The sequence below is a fragment of the Macrobrachium rosenbergii genome, chromosome 40, assembly GCF_040412425.1.
Source record: "Macrobrachium rosenbergii isolate ZJJX-2024 chromosome 40, ASM4041242v1, whole genome shotgun sequence".
NCBI classification, from domain to species: Eukaryota; Metazoa; Arthropoda; class Malacostraca; order Decapoda; family Palaemonidae; genus Macrobrachium; species Macrobrachium rosenbergii.
In genome coordinates, this window is record NC_089780.1 from 26,037,666 (window position 1) to 26,060,257 (window position 22,592).

At 29.6% G+C, this 22,592-nt stretch overlaps 1 protein-coding gene across 1 annotated transcript in view; it reads right to left on the bottom strand.

The window, feature by feature from the left end:
* LOC136826268 (nephrin-like) overlaps positions 1-21,770 on the bottom strand; it is a 166,254-nt gene extending 144,484 nt beyond the window's left edge. Inside the window, 2 exon segments of the mRNA XM_067083400.1 lie at positions 20,416-20,632; positions 21,716-21,770. Coding sequence (XP_066939501.1) covers positions 20,416-20,518 — 103 coding nt within the window. The 5' untranslated portion in view covers positions 20,519-20,632; positions 21,716-21,770.
* Positions 21,771-22,592: the final 822 nt, after the last annotated feature.

A 22,592-nucleotide genomic window follows, 5' to 3' on the forward strand; every position in this document is an offset into this window, starting at 1 on the left:
AATATTTTCCCCAAAATTATTTTCTAAAACAATTACTTTTGCCAAAAACAACTATTTTTCCAAAAATTATTTTCCAAACCTTTTTTCCCAAAATCAATTATTTTTCCGAAATCAGATATTTTTTCCAAAATCAATGATTTTCCGAAAACAATTATTTTTCCAAAATCCATTATTTTCCCCAAAACAATTATTGTCCCGAAATCAGCTATTTTCCCAAAACTATTTTCTTTTCAATCTCGCTGCGATTTTCAATTTATTTTCTCATCAGCGATGTCTGAATCCTATTAAGGATTTTATTTAATCAGTTTAGAGTGAGTTCTGCTCCTAATCAGTTCGTGTTAATTGTGTCCTACTGGCTGATACCTTCCGGTACAAGTTTCTGTTAGTCTTTAAGGATTCTCTCACTCCTTAAGGATATGTCGAGTGGGACTTCAAGATTAATGGGTTGTATCCTATATCGAACGTACTTTCCTAACGGTTGCAGATCCCATGTATACCTTTAGAAGAAGGATACATTATATACCATTAGAGGAATGATCCTTTATATACCATTAGAAGAAGGATCCATTATATACAATTAGAAAAGGATCCATTATATACCATTAGAAGAAGGATCCGATATATACCATTAGAAAAAGGATCCGATATATACCACTAGAAGAGGGATTCATTATATACCATTAGAAGAAGGATATATACCATTAGAAGAAGGATACATTATATACCATTAGAAGAAGGATCCATTATATATACTGTTAGAAGAAGGATACATTATACACTATTAGAAGAAGGATCCATTATATACTATTAGAAGAAAAATCCAATATACAACATTAGAAGTAGGATCCATTATATACCATTAGAAGAAGGATCCATTATATACCAGTAGAAGAAGGCTCCATTATATACCTCTAGAAGAAGGATCCATTATATACCATTAGAAGAAGGATCCATTATATACCATTAGAAGAAGCCTACATATTCAAAGATCCTAATATTTGTAATTCTTTAATTTCTGTAATGCTGTGTAGTTTTCTCCTCTCTTGTACAAAACAAGAATAATAGTCATGTCATTTTTCCTTCTTATATAAGACACGAAAAATAGCCACGTCATTTTTCTTTCTTGTATAAGACACGAAAAATAGTCATGTCATTTTTCCATCTTATACAAGACACGAAAATAGTCATCTCACTTTTCCTGCTTGTATAACACACGAAAAATAGTCATGCCATTTTTCCTTCCTATATAAGACACGTAAAATAGTCGTCATTTTTTCTTCTTATATAAGACATAGAAAATAGTCATGTCATTTTTCCTTCTTTTATAACACACGTAAAATAGTAAGCTCATTTTTATTTCTTACATGACACGTAAAATAGTCTTGTAATTTTTCCTTCTTATAGAAGACATAAAATAGTCGTATCATTTTTCCTTTTTATATAAAACATTTAAAAAGTCATCATTTTTCCTTCTTATATAAAGCAAGAAAAATAGTTATGTCATTTTTTCTTTTTATATAATACACGAAGAATAGCCATGTCATTTTTCTTTCTTCTATAAGACACAAAAAATAATCATGTCATCATTCATTCTTATATAAGACACGAAAAATAGTCATGTCATTTTTCCTGCTTGCATAGCACACGAAAAATAGTCATGTCATTTCTCCTTCTTATATAAGACATGTAAAATAGTCATGTCATTTTCCTTCTTATATAAGACACGAAAAATAGTCATGTCATTTTTCCTTCTTATAAAGGACACGTAAAATAGTAATCTCAGTTTTCCTTCTAATATAAGACATAAAACAGTCGTGTAATTTTGCGTTCTTATATAAGACACGTAAAGTAGTCATGTCTTTTTTCCTTCCCCTTTTAAGACACGAAAAATAGTCATGTCATTTTCCTTCTTATATAAGTCACAGAAAATAGTCATGTCATTTTCCTTCTTTTATAACACACGTAAAATAGTAATGTCATTTTTCCTTCTTATATGACACGTAAAATAATCTTGTAATTTTTCCTTCATATAGAAGACACATAAAATAGTCATGTCATTTTTCCTTCTTATATAAAACATTTAAATAGTCTTGTCATTTTCCTTCTTATATAAAACACGAAAAATAGTCATGTCATTTTTTCTTTTTATATAAGACACGAAGAATAGCCATGTCATTTTTCTTTCTTCTATAAGACACAGAAAATAGTCATGTCATTTTTCCTTTTTATATAAGACACGAAAAATAGTCATGTCATTTTTCCTGCTGGCAAAACACACGAAAAATAATCATGTCATTTTTCCTTCTTATGTAAGAATTGTAAAATAGTCATGTCATTTTTCCTTCTTGTATAAGACGCGAAAAATCGTCATGTCATTTTTCCTGATTGCATATCACACGAAAAATTGTCAAGTCATTTAAGACACGTAAAATAATCATGTCATTTTTCCTTCTTAAATAAGACACAAAAAATAGTCATATCATTTTTCCTTCTTATATAGGACATGTAAAATAGTAATGTCATTTTTCCTTCATATATAAGACACGTAAAACAGTCATGTAATTTTGAATTCTTATATAAGACATGTAAAGTAGTCATATCTGTTTGCCTTCCTTTTTAAGACACGAAAAACAGTCATGTCATTTTTCCTAATTGTATAAGACATAAAATAGTCATGTCATTTTTCCTTCTTTTATAAGACACGTAAAAAAGTTATGTCACTTTTCCTTCTTATATGCCGTAAAATAGTCTTGTAATTTTTCCTTCTTATAGAAGACATGTAAAATAGTTGTCATTTTTTCCTTCTTATATAAGACACTTAAATAGTCATGACATTTTTCCTTCTTATACAAGACATAAAATAGTCTTGTAATTTTTCCTTATTATAACACGAAAAATAGTCATGTCATTTTTCCTTCTTATATAAGGCACGTAAAATAGTTTTGTAATTTTTCCTTCTTATAGAAGACACGTAAAATAGTCATGTCATTTTTTCTTCTTATATAAGACACAAAAAATAGTCATGTCATTTTTCCTTCTTATAAAAGACACGTAAAATAGTCAGGTCATTTTTCCTTCTTATATAAGACAAGTAAAATAGTCTTGTCATTTTTTATAGGACACGTAAAATGGGCATGTCATTTTCCTTCTTATATAAGACGCGAAAAATACTCATGTCATTTTTCCTTCTTATATAAGACACAAAAAATAGTAATGTCATTTTTCCTTCTCATATAAGACACGTAAAATAGTCATGTCATTTTTCCTTCTTATATAAGACATGAAAAATAGTCATGTCATTTTTCCTTCTTATATAAGACACGAAAAAGTCATGCCATTTTTCCTTTTATATAAGACGCGAAAAATAATCATGTCATTTTTCCTTCTTATATAAGACACGTAAAATATTCTTGCAATTTTTCCTTCTTATAGAAGACATGTAGAATAGTCATGTCATTTTCCTTCTTATATAAGAAACGATAAATAGTCATGTCATATTTCCTTCTTATATAAGACGCGTAAAATAGTCATGTCATTTTTCCTTCTTATATAATACACGGAAAATAGTCATGTCATTTTTCCTTTTTATATAAGACACTTAAAATAGTCTTGTCATTTTTATAGGATACGTAAAATAATCATGTCATTTTTCCTTCGTATATAAGACACGAAAAACAGTCGTGTAATTTTTCCTTCTTATATAAAACACGAAAAATAGTCGTCATTTTTCCTAATCTCATTTTTCTTTCTTATATAAGACACGTAAAATAGTCATGTAATTTTTCCATCTCATATAAGACACGAAAAATAGTCATGTCATTTTTCCTTCTTATATAAGACATGTAAAATATTCATGTCATTTTTCCTTCTTATATAAGACACGTAAAATATTCATGCCCATTTTCTTGTATAAAACACGAAAAATAGTCATGTCATTTTTCCTTCTTGTATAAAACACGAAAAATAGTCATGCCATTTTTCCTTCTTATATAAGACACGATAAAAGTCATGTCATTTTTCCTTCTTATATAAGACACGTAAAAGTCTTGTCATTTTTCCTTCTTTTATAGGACACGTAAAATAGTAATGTCATTTTTCCTTCTTATATAAGACACAAGAGGAGAAAAAATAGTCATGTAATCCTTGAAGTGGAAAGAAGAGAGAACTCGAGCTAAGGACAAAATAAAAAGAAAAAAAAAAAACAAGCAGACATCTTGTGCATGGTCACGACCCAGCCGAGGGTAAAAATACCTGCTGTCAGTGTCTGAGAAGAGACCCTCTGATGGTGTGTTGAGCACAACGAGGTACGAGGGGAAATAGAGAAGAAGAAGAAGAAGAAGAAGAAGAAGAAGAAGAAGAAAATAAGCTGGTGGAAATGACAATATAAACACAAGCCTTCATTCACGAGTGCTGAGTATGTTTATTAAAGTTAGGCAGCGAGGCTTGGTCACGACAAACATAGTAGAGGTTTAAGGCGTCTCTCTCTCTCTCTCTCTCTCTCTCTCTCTCTCTCTCTCTCTCTCTCTCTCTCTCTCTCTCTCTCTCTCTCTCTCTCTCTCTCATTATGGTTGAGATTCATATGCCTCATTTTATTTGTTATGTGAAGTCTTCCAATTTTCACATGCATTCTTCTTATATAATTTATTTTTATGTATTTCAACAATCTTTTTTCTTAATATACCCAACCATTCTTTCTAGATATTAAGAACGTCAAAGAATATTTTAAGAATTTAAAAGTTATAACTAGAATGAGAATCCGCAGAATCTCGAGAATGTCAAAACGACAGGAAAAAAGCAAATTTGCATTCTTAGGAATGCTAACATGTTTTCGCATTCATTGTACCCTCCTGGCTGATTCACGTATGAAGAACTTTGCATAACAAATATTTTGAAAATTTCTCTATTTTTTTTACGCTGGCCTCGTTTTTGCAAACAAAATTAAGTTTACCCCTTCTTCATAGTTCTCTCTCTCTCTCTCTCTCTCTCTCTCTCTCTCTCTCTCTCTCTCTCTCTCTCTCTCTCTCTCTCCAAATATTTTGAAAAGTTTTTTACTTATTTTTTTGCTCTTGCTTCGTTTTTGCAGATGAAATTATGTTTACCTGTACTTAGAGAGAGAGAGAGAGAGAGAGAGAGAGAGAGAGAGAGAGAGAGAGAGAGAGAGAGATTTTATAGATATATATAATTAATTTCATGGAAATAAAATCTGTGTGAATATGTGTGTGTATATATATATATATATATAGATATATATATATATATATATATGTGTATATATATATATATATATATATATATATATATATATATATATATATATATATATATATATATATATATATATATATATATGCATATATTAAACACATACAACATATTCATAGGGATTTTATTTCATAAAATCAAGTAAATATATATATATATATATATATATATATATATATATATATATATATATATATATATATATATATATATATATATATATATATATAAATATATCTACAAAATCTTTTCCCAGTCAGTGCACTGAATTTTGTATCCGATACTTAACGATTTATACTGATTTTATAAAACTCTAAGTATCTTCATGTCTTTATCTCTGATTCTGTCTCTCTCTCTCTCTCTCTCTCTCTCTCTCTCTCTCTCTCTCTCTCTCTCTCTCTCTCTCTCTCTCTCTCTATATATATATATATATATATATATATATATATATATATATATATATATATATATATATATATATATATATATTAATTTTCTGCCATTCATGTGCCACTCCCCATCCAGTACAGAAAGTACGATAAAAATTCCATTGATACTATTAGTCCATTCATATTCGGTAGAGAGCTCTTTCCTCAATGAAGCTTTCAAAAGATATATAAATTTTTATTCCCCATTTACTACTATGATAACAAGTGTACATTCATTCATAAAGTTCTAGTCATTGATTCTATGCTCTGTTTACAGAGTAAAAATAGTAAGTGCTTTCAAGCATCGTGTTCTTTACTTAAATATCAAGGGTCATATATTGTGAGTTCTCATCAGTCTATTGTTTTTAGTAAAAACTTGACTATACCTAGCTGGTTTTTATATGTGATTTTTTATTATTTAGGAATGTATTAATTAAATATAGGTGTTTTAATCTGTAAAGGATAAGCATCCATTTAACAAAAAATAAAATGAGACACGAAAAAATAAGTATCATTTAGAATATGTCATCATTATTATGCAAATTTGAATTTACAGTGTTTTTTTTATATTTGATTTATTTTTGATTTACCGGGATATCCAAGAAATATAGATGATTTAATACGTAAAGGATAACTATACATTTAACAAAAATAAATTGAGATATGGAAAATTAATTATCATTTACAATATGAAAACTGAACTATACGGTGCCGTTCCTAAATTTGATCTATTTTTTCATTTACGAAGATATCCAAGAAATATAGATGTTTTAATTCTTAAGGGTTAAGTATCCATATAACAAAAAAAATATATGAAATCATTAATTGTGATAAAACTCAAAAGACACTGAGATACGAAAAAATGATTATCCTTAAATTAAAAAGCAGTGGAAATACATAAACATAATACCATTTGCAGCATGTCCTCATTATCATGCATTAGCACCAAACCTGGTTGGGGGAAGAGGTGTAGGGATGATTAGTGATTAAAAAAAAAACGGATGATTTATTTCCCATCCGAGTGCTTACTTGAAATCTCTCTCATTACTGTAATAAATCATCTTGATCTCCTACGTATGGCAAGCGAGAGAGAGAGAGAGAGAGAGAGAGAGAGAGAGAGAGAGAGAGAGAGAGAGAGAAGCTATTGTAACCCTAATCTTAATATATACCTGCTCATGTGTAGCAGACATTAGCGTTTTATTTTGGGGTCGGGATCGATTTCCCTCGCTTTAAGTGAGTCTCTCTCTCTCTCTCTCTCTCTCTCTCTCTCTCTCTCTCTCTCTCTCTCTCTCTCTCTCTCTTCTTGAGTGGTTGGTAGCTCAATAGATGTTAATTATAAAATGTCGAATTTAATATAATTTAATGCCATGATGAAAATATTAACTATTGTGATGATAGGAATAATACAGAAAATTTCATATATATATATATATATATATATATATATATATATATATATATATATATATATATATATATATATATATATATATATATATATATATATATATATATATATATATATATATATATATATATATATATATATATATATATATATATATATATATATATATATATATATATATATAATTCCATTTCCTCACTTGTTGAAAAGACTGATAATAAGAACACACATAAAAAATCGTGCAATATAAAAAAAATACTTCCCATGAGATTGAAAAAAGTAAAAAAATAAGAAGGAAAAAAACTATTCCGTAAACTGGTCACGCCCGGGTGGGACAAACATTTTTCGTTTGAGGATCGGAGAAAAAAAAGGAAGATCGCATTGTGACGTTGAAGAGAAGAGACGATCCGAGAAAAAAAAAAGATCTGCTACAAAAGAGGGAAACAACGCTGAAACAACTTCTCGTTATGAGTTCTTATTAAAAACCAACGCTGAAACAACTCCAAATGAGTGCTTATTTGAAAACAACGGTGAAACAACTTCTCGTTATGAGTTCTTTATTCAAAACCAACGCTGAAACAACTTCTCCATATGAGTGCTTATTAAAAACCAACGCTGAAACAACTTCTCCTTAAGAGATATTATTTAAAAACAACATTGAAACAACTTCTCCTTATGGAAACAACTTCTCCATATGAGTGCTTATTAAAAACCAGCGCTGAAACAACTTCTCCTTAAGAGATATTATTTAAAAACAACATTGAAACAACTTCTCCTTATGAGTTCTTAGTTCTGAGAGTGCGTGTATTATTCAGGTTAATCAGCGTCCCCTGGTCACGATAAGCAGGTGAACTTGGAGAGAGAGTCAGTGTCTCTCTCTCTCTCTCTCTCTCGTTTGTCACGCGGCTTTCATAATGTATAGCTGCTCTGTTTTTCACGCTATTATCTTGTACAGTAATTCTGATGCTGTGCTTTCTATCTTTCTTTTATATATATATATATATATATATATATATATATATATATATATATATATATATATATATATATATATATATATATAGAGAGAGAGAGAGAGAGAGAGAGAGAGAGAGAGAGAGAGAGAGAGAGAGAGAGAGAGAGAGAGATGATATACATATATATATGTATATAATACATCAGTCTCCTCCTTTCGTAGAGAGAGAGAGAGAGAGAGAAAGAGACATAATATCACAAGCAGCACTAAAGCGTAACCAGGTACACCGAGTGGTCATATGATTGATTACTAATCAACATTGTTCGTATCTTATTCTATTCTCAGCCTTCTTCATATGGTATATGACAGGTCTGTGTGTCAATATTGGATTAAAAGCTGATGGATGAATAGTTTGCAGGGTTGTATACGCTTGATCATTGCCGAAGGTTATGGAATTGTGAGTTCTATTCCTGATTCGTTATTATTATTATTATTATTATTATTATTATTATTATTATTATTATTATTATTATTATTATAGCTGTTGTTGTATACGCTTGGTCTTTGCCAAGGTTATGGAATTGTGAGTTGTATTCCTGATTCGTTATTATTATTATTATTATTATTATTGAATCGTTCCTATGGCTGTACAAACGAGATCTTTGTCAAAAACGGTTATAGAATTGTTAGTTGTATTCTGTTATTATTATTATTATTATTATTATTATTATTATTATTATTATTATTATTGAATCGTTCCTATGGCTGTACAAACGTGATCTTTGTCAAAAACGGTTATAGATTTATTAGTTGTATTCTGTTATTATTATTATTATTATTATTATTATTATTATTATTATTATTATTATTATTATTATTATTATTGAATCGTTCCTATGGCTGTACAAACGTGATCTTTGTCAAAAACGGTTATAGAATTGTTAGTTGTATTCCTGACTCATTATTATTTTTATTATTATTTATTATTATTATTATTATTATTATTATTATTATTATTATTATTATTATTATTATTATTATTATTATTACTTGTACCTTAATTAAAAGCTTACCTTACAAATAATGTAAATTGTCAAAACTTTCATTTGAATAATTTCCAAATTCTTATCTAAGATCATTACGAATACGTCTAGTTCTCTCAAAGCTCCCCCACCCTCGGATATTCAGACTCTCTCTCTCTCTCTCTCTCTCTCTCTCTCTCTCTCTAACTCTAATGTCTATATCGGTATGTACCTGTGTCCCACTGCAAGTGTTACCTGTCTGATTACACCGTCTGTCCACCTGAGCCTGTCAGATTATGACCCGTAAAAAGTAACCTCGGCTAATGCAACGTCGCTGAGAGAGAGAGAGAGAGAGAGAGAGAGAGAGAGAGAGAGAGAGAGAGAGAGAGAGAGAGAGAGGAGGGGAATGAAATTCTTCGTCCCTTCCCTGATAAACGGCAACTCGTGAGAGATGAAAAGGAAGAAAGAGAGAGAGAGAGAGAGAGAGAGAGAGAGAGAGAGAGAGAGAGAGAGAGAGAGAGAGAGAGGAGGGGACTGAAATTCTTCGTCCCTTCCTTGATAGACGGAAACTCGTAAGAGATGAAGAGGAAGAGGAGAGAGAGAGAGAGAGAGAGAGAGAGAGAGAGAGAGAGAGAGAGGAGAAGGGAATTCTCTCTCGCTTACCTGAGAGTATGAAACTCGTAAGAGAGAGAGAGAGAGAGAGAGAGAGAGAGAGAGAGAGAGAGAGAGAGAGAGAGAGAGAGAAAGAGAGAGAGACTTCAGTCACTGAAGATGAATAGTTGATAATAGGAATCTCAGGGTTGATTCTGCGCGTGAGTAAAATATTACCACTTTCTTTCGTAATTCCTCCACTGACCAATAATTACCTAGCAATGTCCTGCTACGTGAAAAACGCTTAATTCTTCGCTCAAATAATGGTCTAAAGTTAAGAGATTCAATTCATTATCGGATTTCATGATTGAATAGAGAACCCTTTTCCTGGTAATACCTTGTAAAATGAGGCCAAATCAAGCCTTAAAGACATATTATTATTATTATTATTATTATTATTATTATTATTATTATTATTATTATTATTATTATTATTATTATTATTATTATTATTATTATTATTATTCTGAAGATAAACCCCAGTACGTATGGAACAAGCCTACGGGGCCACTGACTTGAAATTCATGTTTCCAAAGAATATTATGGTGCTCATTTGAAGGAAGGAACAGAAGATAATAGGAAATACAGAAAGAAGAGATCAGTTATTTAATGAGGAAAAATACATAAATAAGTAAATGGATAAAAAATGTACCTAAACTATGAAAATACAAGGAGAAATGTATTTGGGAAGGTCCTTTTGGGCAAATAGTGTAAAGCTGAAGTATTATAGAATGACCTGCAGGGACATTTATTAATGTTTTGATATATATATGTATATATATATATATATATATATATATATATATATATATATATATATATATATATATATATATGATATATATATATGTATATAATATATATATACAGTATATATATAATATATATATTTATACATACATATATACATATATATACGCACACATATATATGTATATATATACATACATACATCCACCCATTGATTCGATTCATCATGTATACAACAAACATCAAACACGCAAAGAACTGAAGCTTTAATGTCCCAGATTATTATGCAGTATTTCGACAGCAAAATGACAAAGTGGCAACTCTCCAACAGCAGCATACAAGGTTCCATGATTGATGGCAAGAAGGTGTTCAAGGTAGGTTGGGCTGGGGGGTGTGGGGGAAGCGAGTCAGAATTATCAATATGGTGTACCTGATACTTAGAGTATTGTCATATTCAAATAATAATGGTATCATTCATCGTATTGTGATTCAAGGGTTGAACATTACTCTGAAACGTAAATGAATGTGTTCATCTGTTTCAGTGTTCAACTGATCATTAAAAAGTAATTGGTGTAGGTAATTGTATGTAGATCTGAATAAGACTGCCTTGGGGTTTATCAGTAAGATAGATGACATATTCTCCATTAGGGAAAGAAATAGTTTTGCATTTATTGAATATGTTTTATACGTAAATGAGAAAAGATGTTGCGTTGCATTTCTATACTAAGAGGAGACAACACATTTTCCATTAGGAATAGAAAGAAAACTGTTTTCTATTTATATTGAAAATTATAACTTCAAAACTTTTATTGAATATTCTTTAATGTGTAAATGAGAAAAAGGTTATATTGGATTTTAACACTAATAATTTATATTTTTATTACATCATTCATCAGCATTTCTAACCATAATCTATACATTTCAGATAGAAATGACTAAATCGTTCGCAAGAACATTTATACATAATAATATCAACACGAACTAAGACCATTGCATTAATGACCATGACTCCATCTTGAATCTGTAATCATGAAATATTAAAACTGCTCTATTTTGGGGATGTTGTGAGCAGCTGGACTCTATGATAAATATCCTTGGGCAAATATGCGCCCTTCTATTAGGATGATTAAAGAGAGGTCGTACCCACGAGTATCTGTATATACATGGAATTTATATTTAGAAGGCAGAATGCTTCTATCTGAAGCAAAAAAAAAATGGAAAAGCTTCTAATGGCGTATTTACCAAACATAATGTATAATATGGTATAAATGGAAATCATTGTAATTTTATGTGAAGTGTTGAATTTATATATATTATATACTGTAAATGTATGTATGTGTATGTATATATATATATATATATATATATATATATATATATATATATATATATATATTTGTATATATATATGTGTGTGTGTGTATGTGTGTGTGTCAGTTCGTTTACCATTCTCAGATCTGGTTAAATCTTACCAGAAAAACAGTCTCTTATAAAAATAAAATATATAAAAAAAAGTCGTCAATCCCATCCTTGTCCACCTCGAAAGAGATACAAACCCATCATTCAATCCCATACCGAGAAGAATAATAACTTAATCTCCCAGATGAGAGAGAGGAATTATATCCAATCTCTCTCTCTCTCTCTCTCTCTCTCTCACCGTGCTTGATATAGACTGTGATCAAGGAAGAATCGTTGGACATTCGGCAGTCACCAATAGTGCAATTCTCTCTCTCTCTCTCTCTCTCTCTCTCTCTCTCTCTCTCTCTCTCTCTCTCTCTCTCTAGCAATTAAGATCTTTCAAAGCTTCTCTCCCCCCCCCACCTCCCACCCATTCCAGGATGACGATTCCAACCGAAGTCTGAAATGATCGGATTAACTGTTGTGAAGCATTTCCGAGTCGACCCGTTTTTTGAAGTGTGTCCCTAATATTTCGGCGGAAAATGCTGGATTTTATAATTAAGATTTTTTGTTTTTTTTGTAATTGGAGTTTAATAGTTTTTTCTTAAGCTGAAGGATAGTGGATGTATATACAGTACACTCTATTATTATTATTATTATTATTATTATTATTATTATTATTATTATTATTATTATTATTATTATTATTATTATTATCAGGCTTGTTCGTATTTTTTTTGTCACTGGAGCGTATTAGTTTTTCTTTCTTAAATTGAATGATAGTGGATGTCGATGCTTATTATTATTATTATTATTATTATTATTATTATTATTATTATTATTATTATTATTATTATTATTATTATTATTCAGCTTTTTCGTATATATTTTTGTTGTAATTGGAATGTGATAGTTTTTTAAACTGAAGGATAATGGATGAAGATTATTATTAATATTATTATATTATTATTATTATTATTATTATTATTATTATTATTATTATTATTATTATAAAACTTTTCATATTTTTTAACTTAGAGTTTAATAGTTTTGTTTACGGTGGAGGATCATGGATTCAAATACTTTTGATATAATATGATTCTTGTCTGTATAATAATAATAATAATAATAATAATAATAATAATAATAATAATAATAATAATAATAATAATTTATACCAAGAGCTATATCTTTCAGTGATTCATTCAATGCTCAGAGTAGGTGAGAGCACGTGATTTCAGGATTACCTGCATTTCAACAAATGACATAATTGGTAATTGTATTTTATAAAGTAGTTTTTTCTTTTGAAGGAATGAAAGTTGAGAAATATATACATATATGTATATGTATACATACATACTGTATATATACATATTATTATCTGCTTCTCGGGAAATATAAAGACTGTTTATTGGTTGCTTATGATTCTCTACTTTTCAAGGGATGGATTAATTAAATAATTAGATTAATAATTTAAGCAATTACTCTCTCTCTCTCTCTCTCTCTCTCTCTCTCTCTCTCTCTATATATATATATATATATATATATATATATATATATATATATATATATATATATATATATATATGTGTGTGTGTGTGTGTGTGTGTGTGTGTACACATATGCTGCATATATATACACATACATATGTACATACATACATACTTACATATATATATGTATATATATAGACATATACATGTATATACATTCATACACACATACATACATATCATTCATTTAATAAATAAATTCCCAAGAAATATCGTACTCTTAAAGCAGCATCCGTAACATCTGTCCTCTTTTGATCTCAGCGTCTTCATACAGACATATGCAAATCCCGTAGGATTAAGGATGGCTCTGCTCTGATCAAGATCTCTTCTTCTAAAGGGAGCTCCTTCTGTCAAAGAAGATTATTTTGCATAAAGACAAGCTCTGGGACATATATTGTTTCCTTAGTAAATTGCTTACCATTCGGTATGTAGTGCCTCTGTGGAAGATGATTTTTTTCAATGTACAAAAACTACTTGGAAAATCTCAAGTGGTTTTTCACATTGTCAATCGTGTAAGTAATCCTACCCTCTCGAATAGGATTTACCAGTAAAAATAAGCCTTATTATTATTATTATTATTATTATTATTATTATTATTATTATTATTATTATTATTATTATTATTATTATTATTATGATTTTATTTTATTTTATTTTATTATCATTATTATTATTATTATTATTATTATTATTATTATTATTATTATTATTATTATTATTATTATTATTATTATTATTATTACTGAAAAGATGAACCCTATTCATATGGAACAAGCCCAAAGGGGCCATTGACTTGAAATTCAAGCCTCCAAAGGAGACGGTGCTCATTAGAAAGAAGTAACAGAAGGTAATGGGAAATACAGAGAGAAGAGAGCACTTATTTAAAAAAAATGGATGAACAAATTAATAAATAAATAGAAAAAATGTAAGTAAATTATTAAAATACAAGGCGAATTGTATTAGGGTAATAATGTATTGCATCTTCGCTTGAACTTCTGAAGATAAAGAAAAAAAAAACTTAAATAAAATCCTCATTCTTTAAGAGAAAAACAAAGAGGCCTTCCGGTAATGAATAAAGATTTATTTCTAATTGGAGGAGAACTTCTTCTAATCAGAAAACGCGTTTCATCTTTGTTAACCTCTTTTATAGAACTGAATATTCTCTTTTGACTGTCTGGTTTATGCTAGTTTGTGTTTATAATTTATTTTATCCGTTTGATGAGTCACTTGAAATTAACATTTTATTTTAAAGTTGTTCTACTGTTTATCTTTTTTATGTCTGTACATAAAGGCCATTTAAATTACAATGGAAGGTTCTTTTAACTTCTAAATGAAGAATGAACTCATTGATAAAAAAAATTTTGAAATTTTCATTCATCAGGCTGATTTTGCCTTTTCCCTTAGTTATGAATACATTGCAATTAATATGAAATACTGCAATTTTTGTAATAATAATAATAATAATAATAATAATAATAATAATAATAATAATAATAATAATAATAATAATAATAATTTTCATACAAAGAACAATTCTCTTTTGACAGTTGAAGAGAAGAAAATACCTCATGTGCAAACTTTTAAATACAAACAGGGTCTCTTTGTACCTTTGAAAATAATAATAATAATAATAATAATAATAATAATAATAATAATAATAATAATAATAATAATAATAATAATAATAATAATAATATCACTTTGACAAATGAAGAGGAAAAAAGTATTTCTTGTGCACACTTTTAAATACAAAAAGGGTCACTTTCTACCTTTGAGGACAATAATAATAATAATACAAGCGAGACGCCGTCTCTCTCTCTCTCTCTCTCTCTCTCTCTCTCTCTCTCTCTCTCTCTCTCTCTCTAGTTCTTTCACAACTGGAGCATGTATAAACGAGAGGCCTGTGTTATCTTCAGAAAGGGACTTATCTTAGTCAGCCCGGGCCACTGGAGCGTATCCTGACCTCTCTGCCCTTTGAAAATGGGGATGAGGTAGGTATGCCCACCCGGGCATACTAATCTTCTGGACATTCCTGAATAATTATTTGTCTCTCATATCAAATTATTCCTCATTATTTTGATATTCAAGTTTACGGTGTTTTGGGCACGTGTGTCGTTTGAGAGTTTGGGTACTAATTGTCTGGTGGTTATGTTTTTGTTGTGGTTAATTGTTTCTTGGAATGTGTATTCATGTATGTATAATATATATATGTGTACACACACACATATACATATATATATATATATATATATATATATATATATATATATATATATATATATATATATATATATATATATATATATATATATATATATATATATATATATATATATATATATATATATATATATATATATATAGAATTGGGACAGTGTAAACAGACTGGCACATAAAATCATTTTTATTTGTGCCGACATTTCAAGACTAGTCTCATTTTCAAGGCTGCAATAAAAGAATAAATATTGTGAACTGTAATTACATATAAATTACACAAAAATCTCTTTAAAAACATTTGTACATAAAGATAAATTAAGCATTTTATGTACCAGTCTGTTTCCATTGCCCTCAGTTCTTCGTATGTCTGACTGATTAGCTGTCCTGCCTGTATCCATATATATATATATATATATATATATATATATATATATATATATATATATATATATATATATAGATAGATAGATAGATAGATAGATAGATAGATAGATAGATATATTTTATATATATATATATATATATATATATATATATATATATATATATATATCTGGATTTTACATTAGATTATCAGGAGCAGAACCGACTCCTGAAAGTTTTTTTTATTACTTCCATTTGATTTTAGCAACAGTTATTTTGGGATTTCTGTTTTACAATAATAATAATAATAATAATAATAATAATAATAATAATAATAATAATAATAATAATAATAATAGTAATAATATAATAATAATAATTTCTAAAGATCAAGTAGAATTATTGGAATCGATCTTCGTAAACTTACTACGGCAACATAATCCTTTAAAAAGTACAAAGCTTCAGCATTCGTTTTTCCGCAGGACTGCCCTTTAAAACGGTGCAAATATTTGTAAAAGTCAAACCAACTGCAAAACAAAAAATCTTGTGGTCACAGACAACTTACATCACAGTTGCGTAACATGACGAATTTTGAAAGACTGTTCAAAGGTCAAACTCTGGCAAGATCATTTCATTTCTAGGGAATTAAATATCTTATTTTACCTTCGAAATGACGAGACTGTCCATCAACTAAGTCCAGAAATGCTTTTACTTTCTCTTTAAATCTAGCAAGATGATTTCATTCCCAGAGAATCAAATTGCTGAGTTTACCGTTGAAATGAGACTGTCAGTCATATAAGTCCAGAACTGCTTTTACTTTCTTTTTAAATCTAGCAAGATAGTTTCATTCCCAGAGAATTAAATTTCTTTGTCTACCATTGAAATGACGAGACTGTTCATCAACTAAGTCCAGAACTGCTTTTGCTTTCTCTGTAAATCTAGCAAGATAATTTCATTCCCAGAGAATTAAATTTCTTAGTTTACCATTGAAACGACGGGATTGTCCATCAGCTAAGTCCAGAACTGCTTTTCCTTTCTCTTTAAATCAAGCAAGATAATTTCATTCCTAGAGAAAGAGACAGTTTTCCCAGAGGTCTCAGGACCTCCCTGAAGAAGAAGAAGAAGAAGAAGAAGAAGAAGAAGAAGGAGGAGGTGGGAGGGAGGAGCGGGGGTTTACATTTTCAAAGCGCTTAAATCGACTGCATTCAGTGCCTTTGCTTGGATCGCTGAGCTAAAACTCAGCTCGACTTTTCGCTGCTCCTTGGAGGAAAGTGTCTGTTACGTAAGAATCTTTGGAGATGGTCCATTTTTTATGTGTCGTACTTTAAAGTCTCTAAAATTTTATCTTCTGGGCTGTTTAAGTTGTTGAATGTCAAACGGAACAGGGACGAGGGTGATAATAATAATAATAATAATAATAATAATAATAATAATAATAATAATAATAATAATAATAATAATAATAATAATAATAATTATTAAGTGTCCTTCTCTTATCTTATGAACTATTTAAATTACTGAAGGTCAAATAATAATAATAATAATAATAATAATAATAATTAAAACGAAATTAGGGCTTGCCTCTAATTATAGGGGTATAAAATAAAAACAATATAATTTTATATGTCAAATTTTTTACACACGCAAGTCTTTTATATATGTATAAGCATATTATTTTTACAATATATTACTATAATATATTGTTCATTTGCCCTATGTCGAGGAATCCAGTGTTTTCAAGTTTCGAGTTTTTAGAGAAAATATTTTGAACTGAATTGAACGAATCTTTGCGGATTTTATGTTAGTAAGCACTGAATGAGAATTATTTTTATTATATTTAATAACAGGTAGGGAGACTCAGAAATATAAGATCTCATTGCATGTACTCGTATATAAGGAAATCATGCAACATACTCTCCATATTCAATAACCTCGATTGAAGAATTTTAATCCTAATGATACTATTTATTAAACTTTTCATTTTCAAGAACCTCGACTGAAGAATTAAATCTTTCCATTCAGACCTACTAAATATTACTTCATTTCATGAATCGTTCCCCAGTCTCAAATCATTTCAAGTTAATCCCTACGCGAGCAGTATACACAGACAATTAATTATCCGGATGGAATCACATTCAGCCCTATATTCCTCTTATCATCTGAGACAGGGAAAGGTGTTGGTGGAAAAATACCACAAGAATTGAGGTCTCAGATGTCAGGTGCGTTTCTCTCGCTCTTTCCTCTCCTTCAAACTTTTCACTGACCTCCTTCTGCTGAAATTGCCAGGCGTTTAGTTTCCCTTGGATCTGTTTAAAAAGGAGTTGTATTTGGATGTAGGCATTGATAGGTTAAGGATGTGTGTGTATTTGTCTGTCTCGTGGTTGTGTATGTATGTATGTTTGTATATATTGTATATATATATATATATATATATATATATATATATATATATATATATATATATATATATATATATATATATATGTGTGTGTGTGTGTGTGTGTGTGTGTGTGTGTGTTGTTGTATTTTCAAGTGTATGGAGAGAGAGGGAGAGAGAGTTTCATCTGCATGAGCAATATCATACCCCACTGTTTTCATAATTAAATTTGTTTATTCCAAGTGAATTGATTGTAATATTTCTAGGACAACGCCAGTGTAATATGAATATGCCAAATATCATGCACTATTTTGTCAACAAAATGGATAAAGTAAAGAACAGAAAGAGAATTGAAGTTTGAGTGCAACTGGTTTTCCTGCAGCTTTCAGGTTTATAAAACACACACAAATATATGTATATATATGCAGTATATGTATGTATGTATGTATGTATATATATATATATGTATATATATATATATATATATATATATATATATATATACTATATATATATATATATATATATATATATATATATATATATATATATATATGTATACTGTATATATGCTCAACAGGTAGATATTTCAAAAAATATATAAATATAATTTGTATATTTTCGACTAACACGTGCGATAACCTTCTAAAATACGAAAGGTTTTAACCTTTCCTCAATAAGGAATAAGTCAGGCAACATGATAAACTCATGACCTAAAAGACTGGAAAATGATTTCCCTCATGACTCATTTAAAAGACAAAATCAAGACTGAATTTGTGAAAACCCACAGAAATATTAATCAGTACAAAATCATCTACTGCACAAAAGAATAAATTCTCCATTGTTATTTTATTCACAACAAACAAAATTCAAGACTGAATTTGTGAAAACCCAAAATTAAGACTGAATTTGTGAAAACCCAAAATCAAGACTGAATTTGTGAAAACCCAAAATTCAAAGACTGAATTTTTGAAAGCCCAAAATTAAGACTGAATTTTTGAAAACCCAAAATTCAAGACTGAATTTGTGAAAACCCAAAATCAAGACTGAATTTGTGAAAACCTAAAATTCAAGACTGAATTTGTGAAAACCCAAAATCAAGACTGAATTTGTGAAAACCCAAAATTAAGACTGAATTTGTGAAAACCCAAAATTCAAGACTGAATTTGTGAAAACCTAAAATCAAGACTGAATTTGTGAAAACCCAAAATTCAAGACTGAATTTGTGAAAACCCAAAATTAAGACTGAATTTGTGAAACCCAAAATCAATACTGAATTTGTGAAAACCCAAAATTAAGACTGAATTTGTGAAAACCCAAAATTAAGACTGAATTTGTGAAAACCCAAAATTAAGACTGAATTTGTGAAAACCCAAAATCAAGACTGAATTTGTGAAAACCCAAAATCAAGACTGAACTTGTGAAAACAACTAAAAACAATCATTCACAACAAGACCATCCACTATACAGGCCACAGTCTGGAAAATCAATTCCCTCAAGACTGATTTAACAGACAAAATCAAGGGTGCATTTGTGAAAACCCACAGAAACAATTAACTATGACTAGACCATCCACTATACTGAAGAATAAATGCTCCCTTTTTATTTCATTCACACAAAAAAATAAATCAAGACTGAATGTATGAAAACCCAAAATAAAAAACAATTAACCACAACCCACAAAAAACAATTAACCACAACAAGACCACCCACTGTATAGACGCACATTCTAGGAAATCAATTCCCTAACCCTGACTTAACAGCATATATCTTTAAACTTTGTCAACATTCAGTAAGGGATAATTCAGACGATACACTGGAGACCACAAAGACCTTATTTATAAACCCACGAAAAAAATTAACCACAAAAAGACCACCCACTGTACAGACGCACATTCTGGGAAATCAATCCCCCAGCCCTGATTTAACACTGGCTCAACCTTTCTTTACGTCTTGGCGAACCAGCCATTGACGCCGAAGAAGGCATGCATGCAAAATTAGACGGAGGCGGACGTTTGAAGAAAGCCTTACCTTCAGACAGACTGTGGGACGAGACTGTCCTCCAGAAACTCAGGAGGATGACGTCGTAGAAGACTAGCAGACAGGAGTTCTTCCGTTTCGTGTGCCAGGGCATTGTGATATTTTTTTTTATTTTTAATGTTTTGTTGATGCGTGAAGTGTTCTTTTTTCTTGTCTTTATTTTCGTCTCTTACGTGTTCGGAAGCTTTATAAGGCGGTTAGGCATTTACTAGAAATGAAAGGTAATATATGTTTATATATATATATATATATATATATATATATATATATATATATACATGTATGTATATGTTTATATATATATACATACATACACACACATATGTATATATGTATGTATGTATATGTTTATATATGTATATATACATATATATATATACATTATATATGTATGTTCAATTATACATATATATATATATACATATATATATATGTATATATATATATATATATATATATATATATATATATATATATATATATATATATATATATATATATATATATATATATATATATATATATATGTCACTTTTTACCTACAGGACATTATAATTTCATAAGTTCATCATGCTCTAAATTACTGTTTATCAATGAACAAATATTCGTCTACTACTTTCAACAAGGTTATCAGGTATGAAATTTGTATGTATAATTTTTTATTTCCATCACACTGCTCAAAAGTTCCATTCAATAACTTTACTTCACTAAACTCTAAGGAAAATTCAACCCACAAGACCATACCATTCGATTTTAATTTCTTATCTTAATTTTTAATGTAGGTCGCATTTATTTAAGTTAAACACTCGCGAAATAATATAAAAAATTAAAAAAAAATTTTAAAACTCGTATTTTACCATTACACGCCTTCTTGTCAAGGACAATTCTTCGATTGTAAGATGTATGTTTTTTTCAGAGGTTATATTAACAATCCAAACCAAACATCTTTATTTACACTGAAAAATTCTCTTGATCATTCTTCATATTTCGCTGTCAAAAGATTTCTCTATGCCTTAAGCTACCATGAATTATAAAGCACATTTTCATGTCACGATAAAGCCAGCCACTAAAAAATAATGGTACATTAATGTACGTGCATGCTATTTCATCATTCACGAAATCACTTTTTAAGCCCACGAAATTCTATTTTTTTCTTTCGTCAAAGGTTCCTTTCCTTTGAAGTGCATACATTTACAAAGGCTTCCAGAAGCGGTAATTATTTTAAATTAATTTTTTCAATCGTAAAATTCTGACGACCAAAAGGTTACCGACGTTGGGTCGAAATTCAAACCTCTCCCTCTCTCGGCGACGAGAGCGTAGACACACTTATCTCACGAGCATCAACGGCACACTGGTCTCCCAGACCAAAAGGTACCTCGACGACCCGACTGGTTCCTCCCCCTTCACCCCCCACCACCCTCCCACCTCCCTAGCACCTCCCACCCCTCCACTACACCACCTGAGTGAGCTGCGTTCACTAACGCGCCGTAAAACCGACTGGAATTCATTCAGTGAATTTTACGTTCGTGGAATCGATCCTCCCGTGCGTACGTACGCGAACGTTACGGTCGATGATGACGGAGGTAGAGGTACGTCGACGTATATAATTTACGACAATTTCAAGTCAACGTGTAGATAAATATGATTCAGGTGATGGTTTTCCGTTCGCGAGAACAGGCGACTGAACGCGGCTATATCCTGCGACTAGGATATATCCTCCGATCATCGTCACTCCCAACGCCTACTACTACTCACTACAACGGTCGCTCACCTGTTAAACATAATATTTCATTTCTCTCTCTCTCTCTCTCTCTCTCTCTCTCTCTCTCTCTCTCTCTCTTTATTTCCGTGGTTCTGTATTATCAGTAAGAGTTTTTTTTTTTTTTTTGCTTTCGTCGTCGTGATAAAAAAATACTAGTTCAGATTATCTTTTTTTCTTTTCGTATTTTCTTTTTATTTTTTTAATTTGTACATTTTTCTTTTTCCTTTCTTTCTTCCTTATTATTTTCTTATTTATCTTTTCCATGTTTTTTCTTTTTCATTTTTCTTTTTTCTTTTTCTTTCTCTTTGTCATGTATCTTTTTCACTTTTTCTTTTTTTTTATTTTTTATTTTCGTATTTTTCCTTTTTTCTTATTTATTTTTCATTTTTTTTCATTTTTCTTCTCA